Below are 13,534 nucleotides of genomic sequence, written 5' to 3'. Positions count from 1 at the left end.
GTAATAAAAGCTCCCTGCAAAATGACTTCCTTATTCTCACTAGAGTGATAGTTCGAATTGATAAACAGGAAGTAATAACTCAGCAACTTATTCACCAAGGGACTGATTTTGAACTATTCCACTAATATCGGCAGGTTTGAAAACAGACGGAAGTGACAAATCTAGCTGACAACTTGATGGGCAGGCAGGCTGAGGAAGCCCTTCTTATCAGCTTCCGCTTAGGACTCAGCAGCCTTGAATACTCCACTAACTCTGTGGAGAATTTGAACAACTGTTTTCCTGCATGTTTAACAATGCTAATTACAAATGTTCCCCATTCCTAGTGCTAAAGAAACCTCGCTGAAGCTGGATAAAAACCACCACTGAACCCATCGAGCCCAGGAAAGGTAGATCCTCTGAAGGACAGTAGAATTTCATCTGCCCACTCATAAGCAGAGACCACTGACAAAAATTTCCCCTTCAAGTGCAGAGAAACATTAGAGGAACAGCGTGGCCTAGTGGAAAGAGCACAGGCCTGGCAGTCAGAGGATCTGGGTTCTAATCTCCGCTCTGTCACTTGTCAGCTGTGTGACCTTGGGCAAGTCATTGTACTTTTCTGTACCCCAGTTCCCACATCTGTAAAATGGGGATTGAGATTCTGAGCCCCATGTGGGATACTGGCTGGAACCAACCTGATTAGCTTGAATCTATGCCAGTGTTTAGTACAGAGCCTAGCACATAGTAAGCACTTAACAAATTCATTTTTTTTAAAAGTGCACTTTAACTGCGAGAACAGACATTGGCTGTTTTAGGAAACTGCTCACTGATGGCACATGTTCTTTTCTAGAGTTCTCCAGGGCTCCCCCTGGGAATGGAGACCCCTCCTCCTCTACCATGTGCTATTGGAAACCCTGAGTTCCAAGAGGGTCTCTGCTGGGGATACTTACTGGACCCTTTGAGGGCCAGACACAGTCTGTTTAATAATTTGGTGACATTTATCAAGCACTCATTGTGTGCAGAGAACTGTACTAAGCGCTTGGGAGAGTACAACAGAATGGAGTTGGTAGACAGATCACTGCACAAGCAACTAGTAGTCTAGAGAACAAGCACCCAATCTGCCTTGGGGCCCCAATGAGCTCACAGCGTCCCTGACACCCACATATACTAAGCAGCGTGGCTCAGTGGAAAGAGCACGGGCTTTGGAGTCAGGGCTCATGAGTTCGAATCCCAGCTCTGCCACTTGTCGGCTGTGTGACTGTGGGCAAGTCACTTAACTTCTCTGTGCCTCAGTTCCCTCATCTGTAAAATGGGGATTAAGATTGTGAGCCCCACGTGGGACAACCTGATTCCCCTATGTCTACCCCAGCGCTTAGAACAGTGCTCGGCACATAGTAAGCGCTTAACAAATACCAACATTATTATTATTATTATTACTACCTAGCCTCACCAGTCTCTCAGAATGGTCAGGGAAGCCTTTGGTCTGGTATGAGGCCTAGTGGAATGTGCACAGGCCCATGATTCAGAGGACCTGGATTCTAATCCCGGCTCTGTCATTTGCCTTCTGTGTAACCCTGGGCAAATATCACTTAACTACCCTTTGCCCCTGTTTCCTCAGTTGTAAAATGAGGATCTAATTCCTGTTCTAATATGTAGGATATGATTGTGAACCCCGATTGGGCAAAGTCTGTGTCTGACCTGAATATCTTATCTGCCCCAGTGCTTGGTACAGGTTTTGACACAGAGAAAGTGCTTAACAAATATCACAATTATTATTATATGCTGTATCACAGAGGCCTTCGAGCTTCCCCTCTTCACCCCGTTAACCATCTGTGAGGATCTCAGACCTTCCAATCAACCCCCTTTCCCTGTCCCCCACTCCAAGTCTTGAGAGTGGTTAGACCAGCCACGAAGCAGACCTGGGGAAGGAATTCTAGCTCTTGGTCAGTCTGGGCTGGAAATGGGCACTGGGTCAGACAGAGGTCCAGACCCAGGGAACCCCCACCCACCCTGAGGAGAAGGGCCATAAGATGGAGAAGGGGAGGAAGCAATTTCTGAAGGAGAACAGAGGGAAGGGGTCAGTACCCACTAGACTAAAAAGACATGAAATTTACAAAACCATGAGGGATGTGGGCGGGGCAAATGTTTCCACATTTGTTGTTTCCCAAATCCCATCATTATTATTTTTATTATTACATTTGTTAAGCACTTACCTTATGCCAAGTACTGTTCTAAGTGCTGGGGTAGATACAAATCCCATATCACCATAATGAGGGGCACCCACTGGCCCATGAGGGTGTCAGTTTCACAGCAAAAGAAAATACAGAAACGGGCCTTCCTCCAGCAACAGTGGGAACCTGGAATCCGTTCTCACAGGAAGCTACACAGTCAGAAATATGAAGGGTTCTGGATGGTCTGAATCAGTTAATCATATTTATTAAGTGCTTACTTTGTGCAGAACACTGTACTAAGCACTTGGGAAAGTATAATCTAACAATATAATAGACACATTCCCTACCATGGGTGAATGGCCCATGACCAGTTTCTGGTATGCCCACCAGAAACCTATTTTAGCTCAACTAATGAGCCAACCACTACATCAGAATTCCTGACTTTGCCTTCCATCCCTCCCCATAAGAGAAAAATATTGGGGATACACCCAATACTTGAACAATGAAAACTCAAAGATTCTGTCATCATCCACCAAGGGGGCTTGATAAACATACAGATGGGCCAACCACCAGCTTACATGCTCCAAACTCTGGTTCAGGGATCATTTAGGTAGATGCCAGCACTCTAGAGGTGCACACATGCAGGAAGACAATCAATCCATCAGTGGTATTCATTCATTCATTCATTAAGCTCTTGCTATGTGCAGAGCACTGTAACTGAGGGCTTGGTAAAGGACAATACAACCAAGTTAACAGACATGTTGCCCACCCACAGTTAGCTTAACAATCCAGAGGGACACTTATGAACTACTTTGCAGATGCGGCCCTAACATCTAACAATAATTCTGAAGAAAATGGGAGTCATGTACCAGCCCAAACCTAGGAAACAAATACACAAACAAATCTTAAAGCAGCCACGGGATTCTGTTACCTAAGCAGTGTCCAGTCCAGTGATAGTCAGGGAGATAAAAAGATAGAAAACAGAACAAAAAGGCCGATGTGGATTTTTATCAAATTGTAAGACAATATGGTGACAAAATCCAAATGAAGATGATAGTCTATAAAGGTTGTTGTGGTGTCCAAACTTCTATGTGGCTGTGCGATCTGGATCTACTGCAGAAGAGAAATTCAGTTTCTAGAATGGTTGAATCAGTGACATCGGCAAACCAAACTCCATATTAAAATGGACAGAAAAGATTAGCAACAACAAGGTGCAGTTAGCTTGCCAGCATTAGAGCAGCTCCCAGCAACACAGCTCTGTTGGGTAAGACATTGTGAAGAAACTGAGTGACAGCAGGATACCCAAAAAGAAGTCCACTAAAAAAGGGCAACCAGGAGTCAGGAAGAGAGACTAAATCTTCATTAACTGTTCGTATTGTTCATGTGAAAAGACATCACTTATGGTGAAGTCACCTTATGAACATGTGTGTGTGTGTGTGCGTGTGCATGTGTCTGAAAAGACCAATGCAAGAGTCACACGCCTGGCCACATTGGGCATGCAGAAATGTGGTCCCTTTCTTTTGGTGTTTAATGTTGGTAGTACCTCGGACTGCTTTTCTTTCGATAGAATAAAATAATTTCAAATCAGAGTGACCTAATGAAGTGACACAGCTCTAACACTGCACAAAAACAGAGGGGAAGCAGCAGACAGATCAGCCCAGAGACGGGGATTGCTCTCCTTGGCCATGAAGGAGAGTTAGTTGGGGTATTTGTTAAGTGGTAGCTAGGTGCCAAGAACTGTATTAAGGGCTGGTGTAGATGCAAGATAATCTGGTCAGGCAGTCCCTGTCCCACACGGGGAGCACAGATTAAGAAGGAGAGAGAACAGGGATGAAATCCACATTTTACAAAAGAGGAAACAGGAATAGAAAGGGTAAAGTGATTTGCCCAGGGTCACACAGCAGGCAAGGACCCAGGTATATATGTCTATTCATGTTTATATCTGTAATTTATTAATAATCATTATTATTATGGTATTTGTTAAGCACTTACAATGTGCCAAGCACTGTTCCTAACACTGGGGTAGATACAGGATAATTAGGCTGTCCCATGTGGGACTCACACTTTTAATCCCCATTTTACAGATAAGGTAACTGAGGAACAGAAAAGTTAAGCGACTTGCCCAAGGTCACAAAGCAGACAAGTGGGAGAGCCGGAATTAGAACCCACATCCTCTGACTTTTAAGCCCATGCTCTTTCCACTAAGCCACGCTGTCTCTCTATATTTAAATGCCTGTCTCCCCCTCTAGACCATAAACTCTTTGTGGGCAGAGAACGTGTCTATTTATTGTTATATTGAACTCTCCCAAGTGGATAGTACAGTGCTCTGCACACAGTAAGTGCTCAGTAAATACGATAAACATGATTGATTGTCGAACAGGTCCTCTGATTTCCAGGCCTGTGGTCTTTCCACTAGGCCCTACTGCTTCTACAAGATTGGCATATCAAGAGGTGGGTTCAAATCCAGGGAAAGGCCCAAGTTGAAGCACGTCCACTCCTTGTCTTTATGGTCACTCGCATGCCTGGGTAAGTTCTCACCACCATACATGCTATCTCCTCAGTTGAGGGACAGATGTACAAATCGAGACCATTCCCTCCCATTCCACTCCCCTGCCCCCCACCTGCCCCACCAGAGCCGCCCACTACCTTCTCCAACATGGCGTTGCCCTGGTGGGCGTTGACATTGTGCCGGCTGACTTCCCGCTTGAACTGGTATTCGTACACCTGGTCGGTGACGTTCAGCAGCAGGGTGGACGGGCCGAAGCCCAGCTTGGGGCAGTCGAAGACGGTGCCGCTGTCGATGTCGGTGGGCGTGGTGGCGTAGCGGAGGATCAGCCCCATGACCAGGCCTGCGGGGGGAAGACGCACAGGAAAAGGATGGATGATCGCTACAGCTCATGGACTGGCTGAGCCTCATTTCTCGACTTTCCAACTTCCCGGAATGTGGGAACACAGTCAATCCTTTCCGGGTCTCTGTGTCTCAGTCACCTCATTCGTAAAATGGAGATTAAGCCTGTGAGCCCCATGTGGGACAACCCTGCTTACCTTGTGTCTACCCCAGCATTTAGAACCAGTGCTTGGCATATAGGTAAGTGCTCAACAAATACCATACTTAGAGAAGCATCGTGGCTTAGTGGAAAGAACACGGGCTTGGGAGTCAGAGGTTGTGGGTTCTAATCCCAGATCCGCCACTTGTCAGCTGTGTGACTTTGGGCAAGTCACTTCACTTCTCTGTGCCTCAGTTACTTCATCTGTAAAATGGGGATTGAGACTATGAGCCCCACAGGGGAGAACCTGATTACCTTGTATCCATCCCAGTGCTCAGAACAGTGCTCCACATATAGTAAATGCTTAACAAATATCATCATTAATTAATTTAACTGATTCCTACCTATTCTCTCATCATCATCACGCATCACCATTATCATCAGTAATAGTAATAACAATTATGGCCATTTGTTAAGCACTTACAATCTGCAACGCACTAATAACTAAAGGACTGGGGTGGATACAAGCAAATCAGGGCGGACACAGTCCCTGTCCGTGTGGGACTCCACAGTCTCAAAGTAGCATTTTATTGCATCCTTACGTGTGTATAGCACTGTACTAAGCACTTCTGAGAGTACAATACAATAGAGTTGGTAGATGTGCTCCCTGCCCACAGTGAGCTTAAGGTCTAGAGGGGGAACATGGATATTAATTATAAATAAATAATTTTAATTTATTCATTTAATCATATTTATTGTGCACTTACTGTGTGCAGAGCACTGTACTAAGCACTTAATTCATAGTCTATGTAAATATCCATTGCCCATCCCCCAAACCCCTCTACTCCCATATCCCCTCGGGTCACCTTCCTGCCCCCGTCCTCCTCAGAGACACTTGGGCACACCACCACATATAAACTTTGAGATTTACTGAAAATTTGAGAGAATTTTTTTCATATCAGCTGGACTCAGTTCAGTGATATTATTGGTGTTTACTGTGTTCCGGGCACTAATACTAAGAGCTCGGGAGAGTATAACACAACAGAAGTTGGTAGATCCATTTCTGCTAAAGGTTTGAATTTTGGGAAGACAACGAAGCATCCTCAACAGCTGCAGTATGCAGCATTTACTCCATGCTTACTGTGTGCAGAGCATTGTCCTAGGGGCTTGCTGTGTGCAGGGCAGAGAGAAATAATAATTGTAATAATTGTGGTACTAGTTAAGCTCTTACTATGTACCAGGCACTGTTCTAAGCTCTGGGGTAGATAGAAGCTAAGCTCACAGTCTTATTCCCCATTGTACACATAAGGTAACTGAGGCACACAGAAGTTAAATAATCGCAGTATTGCTCAGGCTCTCAGAACAGTGCTTGGCACGTAGTAAGCACTTAACAAATACCATCGTTATTATTAAGAGCCTACTATCTACCAGGCACTGGACTAAGCGCTGGGGTGGATACAAGTAAATTGGGTTGGACACACTCCCTGTCCTATGTGGAGCTCCCAGTCTCAATCCCCATTTTCCAGGTGAGGTAACTGAGGCACAGAGAAGTGAAATGATTTGCCCAAGGTCACACAACATACAAGTGGTAGAGCCGGGACTAGAACCCATGACTTTCTGACTCCAGGCCCATGCTCTATCCACTATAAATAAATGGGCTCGCCCAAGATCACAAAGCAGACAAGTGGCAGAGCCGGGACTAGAACCGAGGACCTTCTGACGCCCCAGGGCCGAGTTCTATCACTAGGTCACGCTCTTCAGACTGAGGAGGGATGGCCTGCTACGCCAACCCAACACATACCCTTCCTAGACTGTTTCTACAGGGTGTGCGCGGGGTTCTACTGGGGCAGTGACCTGGACTTAAACTCAGCACACATAACCTTGCTTTCACAGGGTGGCCAGTGGTGAGTAAAACCTTAGGGGCTGGTCCAGATGTTAAAAACATAAGTAACATACTAGGGATGAAAATAGGCTGGAGCGATGAGAGACTAGTCCAGGGAAGGCTTCCTGGAGGGGGCTGTGATTTTAGCAGGGCTTCGAAGATGGGGAGAGCAGTGGCTTTATCAGCTGTGAAGGGGAGAGGAAAGTTGAAGGCAGGAGGGAAGGCTTGAGCAAGGGGTAGATGGGGGAGAGAGATGAGAATCGAGGCACTGTGGTATTAAATGAGCAAAGCAGATAGCGTGGGTGGTCAGTGGGGAGAGGATCAAGGGTAAGTAGAGGGCCTGCCTTAAGCCATTAGTGAGGGTTTCTGTTTGATGCAGAGGTGGATGGGCAACCACTGGAGGTTTCTGAGGAGAGGGGAAGATGTTGCACAGACCATTATTTAGAAAATGATCCAGGAAACAGAGTGAAGAGTCTCCCACCTTCTAGATTGTGAGCCCGTTGTTGGGTATCGGGATTGTCTCTATCTGTTGCTGAATGGTACTTTCCAAGCGCTTAGTACAGTGCTCTGCCACGCAGTAAGTGCTCATAAATACGATTGAATGAATGCATGAATGACTGAGAGGGGTGAGGCTGGAGGCGGGGAGGTCCAGGGTGGAGGCTGATATAGTAGTTAAGTTGGGTAACGACAAGTGTTGGAATAATGGAGGGGCAGTTTGGATCCACGCCACCTACGCCAGACCATCACTTTCCCCACCTTCAAAGTCTTATGGAGAAGCAGCGTGACTCAGTGGAAAGAGCATGGGCTTTGGAGTCAGAGGTCATGAGTTCGAAACCCGGCTCTGCCACTTGTCAGCTGTGTGACTGTGGGCAAGTCACTTAACTTTTCTGGGCCTCAGTTACCTCATCTGTAAAATGGGGATTAAGACTGTGAGCCCCACATGGGACAACCTGATTCTCCTATGTCTACCCCAGTGCTTAGAACAGTGCTCTGCACATAGTAAGCGCTTAACAAATACCAACATCATTATTATTATTATTATTAAGATCACGTCTCCTCCAAGAGGTCTTCCCTGATTAAACTCCCTCCCACCCCCATCATCTACGCATTTGGATCTGTGCCCTTTGGGCACTTATATTCACCCCATCCTCAGCCCACACCACTTGTGTACATATCATAATTTAATTACTTCCCAAGCGCTTAGTACAGTGCTCTGCACACAGTAAGTGCTCAATAAATACGATTGAATGAATGAATGAATTCATTTTACAGTAATGTCTGTCTCCCTCTCTAGACGTAAGCTCGTCTAAGACAGGGAAACTGTCTACCAACTCCGATGTGTTGTACTCTTCCAAACACTTAGTACAATGTTTAGGGCAAAGCAAATGCTTAATAAATACCACTGATTGATTGATTAATTGAGGAAGGAGCAGATTTACAGAACCCAGTATGGCCCCTGAAATGATTGGCAATAAGACCTTTCTCTTCCCCACCAGTGGCATGGGGAAGTAAAGAGGGCAGTTGTCCAGGACCAGCAAACTACAAGGGCTAGTAAGCCATGGACAAAGCATGGACTGAGCATGCTCCAGTCCAGACTTGACTACCCAAGCACTTCCACCGAGTCAGACTTCACAGGGTTGGGGAAGGGTCAGCCAGAACTGTCCAGTTTGGGAACCTCTGACTAATTTTCTAAAGTTTTCTGGGCCAGATTCCAGAATCTGGGGTTGTCCCAGCTAAGCCTCACTATCTGGTCAGCTTGGGCTTAACTTGTTGACTCTGCAGCATTTTCTTACAGAAACACCTTCCTGCCTCTGCGGAGAATCAGCCAAAAATAGAGTCAGAAGATCATGGGTTCTAATCCCGGCTATGCCACTTGCCCGCTGTGTGACCTTGGACAAGTCTCTTTGCTTCTCTGTGCCTCAGTTACCTCATCTGTAAAATGGGGATTAATAATAATAATAATAATAATAATGATAGTATTTGTTAAGCACTTACTATGTGTCAAGCACTGCCCTAAGCACTGGGGGAGGTACACGGTAATCAGGTTGTCCCACATGGGGCTCACAGTCTTTATCCCCATTTTACAGGTGAGAGAACTGAGGCACAGAGAAGTGAAGTGACTTGCCCAAGGTCACCCAGCAGACAAGTGGTGGATTAAGACCGTGAGCCCCATGGAGGACAGGGACTGTGTACAACACGATTTGCTTGCATCCATCCCAGTGCTTAGTACAGTGCCTGGTACACAGCACTTAACAAATATTATAATTACTATTACTATTATTATCTGTCTCAAGGCTTCCCAGGGAGTGGAGAAGAAGGGTAGACGGGGAGGAGGAGGAGCAGAGAGGAAAATGCAATGGGGTGAGCAAGTCACCAGCCTCTTGGTGAGGGTGGAGGGTATTGGGCAACACGTGCCCCGCTGATGGCCCAGCTGCAGCAAGGGGGGTTCCCGCCCAAAGCCGCTCCTGTGAGATGGCTTCCAGGGGATCCATTTCCCAAACCAGGTGGGGGCTGTGCAAGGTAATCGGGATTGGGGGGATCTGCCTGTCATGGTGAAATTAGGGGAAGTCCAGTATATCTGAGTGGCCAAGGGAGGGAGAGCAGGGCAGCGGGGCAGGGCAGAATCTGAAGTTTCAGCTCCCCAAGGCCGAGGAGAAAGAAGCAAAGGGGATTCAGGCTGCAGGCAGCAGACCCAGTTTTCCCCAAACTCAATTTGGCCGGAGCCTAAACACAAATGGTTGGAGCCTCTCGTAGCTTTCAGGAATAGGTGGTGGTCTTTAGGAGCCTTGTGTGGTTTCTAATAATAATTGTGGTATTTGTTAAGTGCTTACTAAGTGTGAGGCACTGTTCTAAGCGCTGGGGTAGATATGAGCAAATCGGGTTGGACGCAGTCCCTGTCCCACCGGGGCTCAGAGTCTCAATCCCCATTTTCCAGGGGAGGTAACTGAGGCTCAGAGAAGTGAAGTGACTTGGCCAAGGTCACGCAGAAGACATGTGGTAGATCCGGGATTAGAACCCATGACCTTCTGACTCCCAGACCTGGGCTCTATTCAAATTTTCTACCCTCTAAAGCACCCCTGCAAAATGAGATTTTTACTCCCCAAAGCACCAAACTACCCTCTGCAGTGGGATGGCAGGCAGTTTGGCGATTTCCCTGGGGAATATCCGAGTCCAGTGGGCGATAAGCTGGTTTCAATGTGCTGATCCACCAGGGACAAGTGGTCCTCCCCTACTCCCCACCTCCTGTCCCCTGGCCCCGGGCAAGGATCATGCTTTGCTGGGTGGGTGGACCCTGGTGCCCAAAACCCTAGAATGGGCTAGACCTTAATGGTCCAGGGGTGCCAACAGGGAGCTGTGAGGTCAGCTGTTGTTCTGCTGTCAGTTTGTTGTTCCTGGGCAGAAGTCCTCTCTCCTGCCCTTCCCTGAGTTTTGGGTGTTCAATTTTGCTCTAGCAGCCACCTTGAGAGAAGCCGGGAAGCAGTATCGCCTGGAAGAAAGAGTTTGTGCTTGGAAGTCAGAGGACCTGGGTTCTAATGCAGGCTCCATCACTTGTCTCTGGGTGACCTTGGGTAAGTCATTTCACTTCTTTGGTTCTCAGTTCCCTCATCTGTAAAATGGGGATTAAAACTGTGAACCCCATGTGGGATAGGGACTGTGTCCAGCCTGATCATCGTGTATCTAGCATGGTGCTTAGTATAGTGCCTGGCACGTAGTAAGCACTTAACAATTATAATTTTTTAAAATGTTGTGTCTCGAGGGAAGAGAACAGGCCCAGGAGTCAGAAGGCCTAAATTCTAATCCTGATTTAACCACTTGCCTGCTGTTCAACCTTGGGCAAATCGCTTAACTTCTTTTTGCCTCGGTTTTCTCAATTGTTAAATGGGTTTTCAAAACCTGTTATCCCTTCTTCTTAGACTGTGAATTCCATGTGGGATAGATACTGTGTCTCACCTGATTACATCCTCTAGACTTTAAGCTCGCTGTGGGCAGGGAATGGGTCTTAATATTGTTATATTTTACTCTCCCAAGTGCTTAAGACCTCTGCCCACAGTAAGCATTCAATAAATACAATTGATTGATCAACTGATTAATCTGTACCTTCCCCAGAGCTTAGAGCAGTGCTTGACACATAGTAAGCACTTAACAAATACCAGTACTATTACTATCATTATTATTGAGGAAAGCCAGATTTCCCCATGAATGCTGCAATATCACTCCCTCAATCAATCAGTGATATCGATTGAAAGCTTACTGTATGCAGAACACCTTACTAAGTGGTTGGTAGCCCTGATTCCTGCCCACAAGAAGCTGACAGTTCCCCCAAACCCTTTCCCACAACCCATCCTGGGCCCTCTCCCATGCCGCCTCCTGCACGCTATCCGTGCCACCCTCTCACGCCCTCACTCACCCTGCGGTCCCAAGGAGCCCTCAGACAGCCCTCCCAGACGTGCCCGCTCCCCATCCCTGCCCACGGCCCGTCATCAGCTATCCTCGTCCCTTCCCCTGCTGCCAGACCCATGGGGGCACCTGAATGGGCAGGCTGTCTGCCCGCAGCCCCCGCTGCCCTGCCACTAGTCCCGCCAGCCGTTGACTCTGCCCACGGTGTCCCTGTGTGTGCCCCTGCCCTTCACACTGGGGATTCTGTTCCAGCACAATTGACAAAACATGCTTGTGTTCTGCCATCCTCCTGGGCACGACTCAGCCCCGGACTGGCCTGTTTCCGGGATGTTTCCAGGGTAGGAAGCCAGATGTTTCTAGCGGACTCCGTGGTCCCCTGGGAAGGGGGCTTGGTAGGGGTCCTGGGAGAGGGGGCCGCAGTAGGCGGGTGCGCTGGCTCGGTTCCTCCCAACTCCCAGATGCAGACTGGCCTGAGCCACGGGCTTCCTTCCCTCCCCAAGGGAAGAGTTGCCAGGCACCTGTTGTCCCAGCTGGCAGGCTGACAGACTGCTGCTGCTGCCTCAGAACATCACACATGATTCACTACCGTCAGACGAGATAACTCGTGGGAATGGGTGGTGGCTGTGGCTAGCTCCTTGTGGGCAAGAAATGTGTCTGCTAACTCTATTGTGCTCTCGCAAGCACTTAGTACAGTGCTCTGCACGTAGTAAGTGCTCAATAAATACCACTGTTTGATTGACTGTGGATCTGGAGCCAGTCCTAATAATAATAATAATAATGATAGTGGCATTTGTTAAGCACTTACCTTGTGCCAAGCACTGAACTAAGTGGTGGTTTTGTTCCCAGTCAATTTTGGACATAGGCAAGTTGGGTTGTGAGTCCCACATGGGGCTCACAGTCTTAATCCCCATTTTACAGGTGAGGCAACTGAGGCACAGAGAAGTGAAACAACTTGCCCAAGGTCACACAGCAGACAACGTCACACAGCAGACAACTGGCAGAGCAGGGATTAGAAACCAGGTCCTTCTGATTTCCAGGCTCGTGCTTTACCCATGAGGCCACGCTGCAAGAGCCCCTTCCCACCCCCATCCGACCCCTGCTCTGCTCGGAGGGGTCTGCAGCCCTGGCTGAGCACTCAGCAGACATCCTGGGTGTGGTCATCTGTAGACACCACCCCCAGGCCCAGCTGCTGCTGTCAGATCCAGCAGATGGAAGTGGCCATCCCCGGCTCCCGCTGCTTTCCCCTCTGTTCAGGAGCCTCCCCTGGCTAGCTGCCCACAGGGGCCTGAGGGTCTCTACTTGTCCAGGTGCACCAGAATGTGGAGACATCTCGCCTTCAGGGTCTTGTGGTGACTGGGCTGCACCCCATCACCCATTTCCACCCCAGCCTAGAGTGAGTCCTCCCTGAAAGCAAGGGCTAGCACCAAAATATGGGTCATTCTCTCTCTGACAAGTTCATCTCTAGATATACATCTCACCCTGAGGGCCTCTCCTCACCACAAGTTCTCTGCCCTCCCTCTGCCTGGATGATTTCCTGTGTGCAGTGGCAAGGGGACGGAGGATGTGAGGAGCCTCCGTGACCTCTGGGGCCACCTGCGATACAGGCCTCAAGTAGCTTTCCTGCTCCAGGATGGGCCTGGATGTCTGAAAGGCAAGTTGCTGACTTTCCCTTCCCCTGAATCCCTCCCATCCAGGGAAGAGGCCCCAGCTTGTTGTTCTGTTACCTCGAACTCTGGACCCTGGAGTCTACGGGCACAGACGCCCCTGAGCGATACCACCATGGGTCAGCCCCCTGGGTTCCAGGACTCATGCAATCATTCATTCAGCCAATCATATTTATTAAGCACTTACTGTGTACAGAGCCCTGTACTGATGACTTTCCTCCTTATAACTCCCTCTCCCTTCACATCCAGCAGATGACCGATCTCTCCATCTTCAAAGACCTTCTTTCACACTTCCTCCAGGAGGCTTCCCTTCAATCTCTCTCATCTAATAATAATGGTATCTGTTAAATGCTTACTCTATGCCAGGCACTACACTAAGTCCTAGGATGGATAGAAACAAATAGAGTTGGACACAGTCCCTGTCCCACATGGGGCTCACAGTCTCAATCCCTATTT

The 13,534-nt window shown here is 48.1% G+C and overlaps 1 protein-coding gene across 2 annotated transcripts in view; it reads right to left on the bottom strand.

Moving 5' to 3' along the window:
• Positions 1-13,534, bottom strand: part of SLC9A9 (solute carrier family 9 member A9) — a 378,100-nt gene that overhangs the window by 353,400 nt on the left and 11,166 nt on the right. For both annotated transcript variants that reach the window (XM_029074247.2, XM_029074237.2), the window contains exon 2: positions 4,794-4,996. In XM_029074247.2, coding sequence (XP_028930080.1) covers positions 4,794-4,996 — 203 coding nt within the window. The remainder of the gene's footprint in view (positions 1-4,793; positions 4,997-13,534) is intronic.

Source organism: Ornithorhynchus anatinus, chromosome 1 (genome assembly GCF_004115215.2).
Source record: "Ornithorhynchus anatinus isolate Pmale09 chromosome 1, mOrnAna1.pri.v4, whole genome shotgun sequence".
In the NCBI taxonomy this organism is placed as follows: Eukaryota; Metazoa; Chordata; class Mammalia; order Monotremata; family Ornithorhynchidae; genus Ornithorhynchus; species Ornithorhynchus anatinus.
Note: the sequence above shows the minus strand (reverse complement) of the source record. Positions and strands in the feature narration are given on the sequence as shown.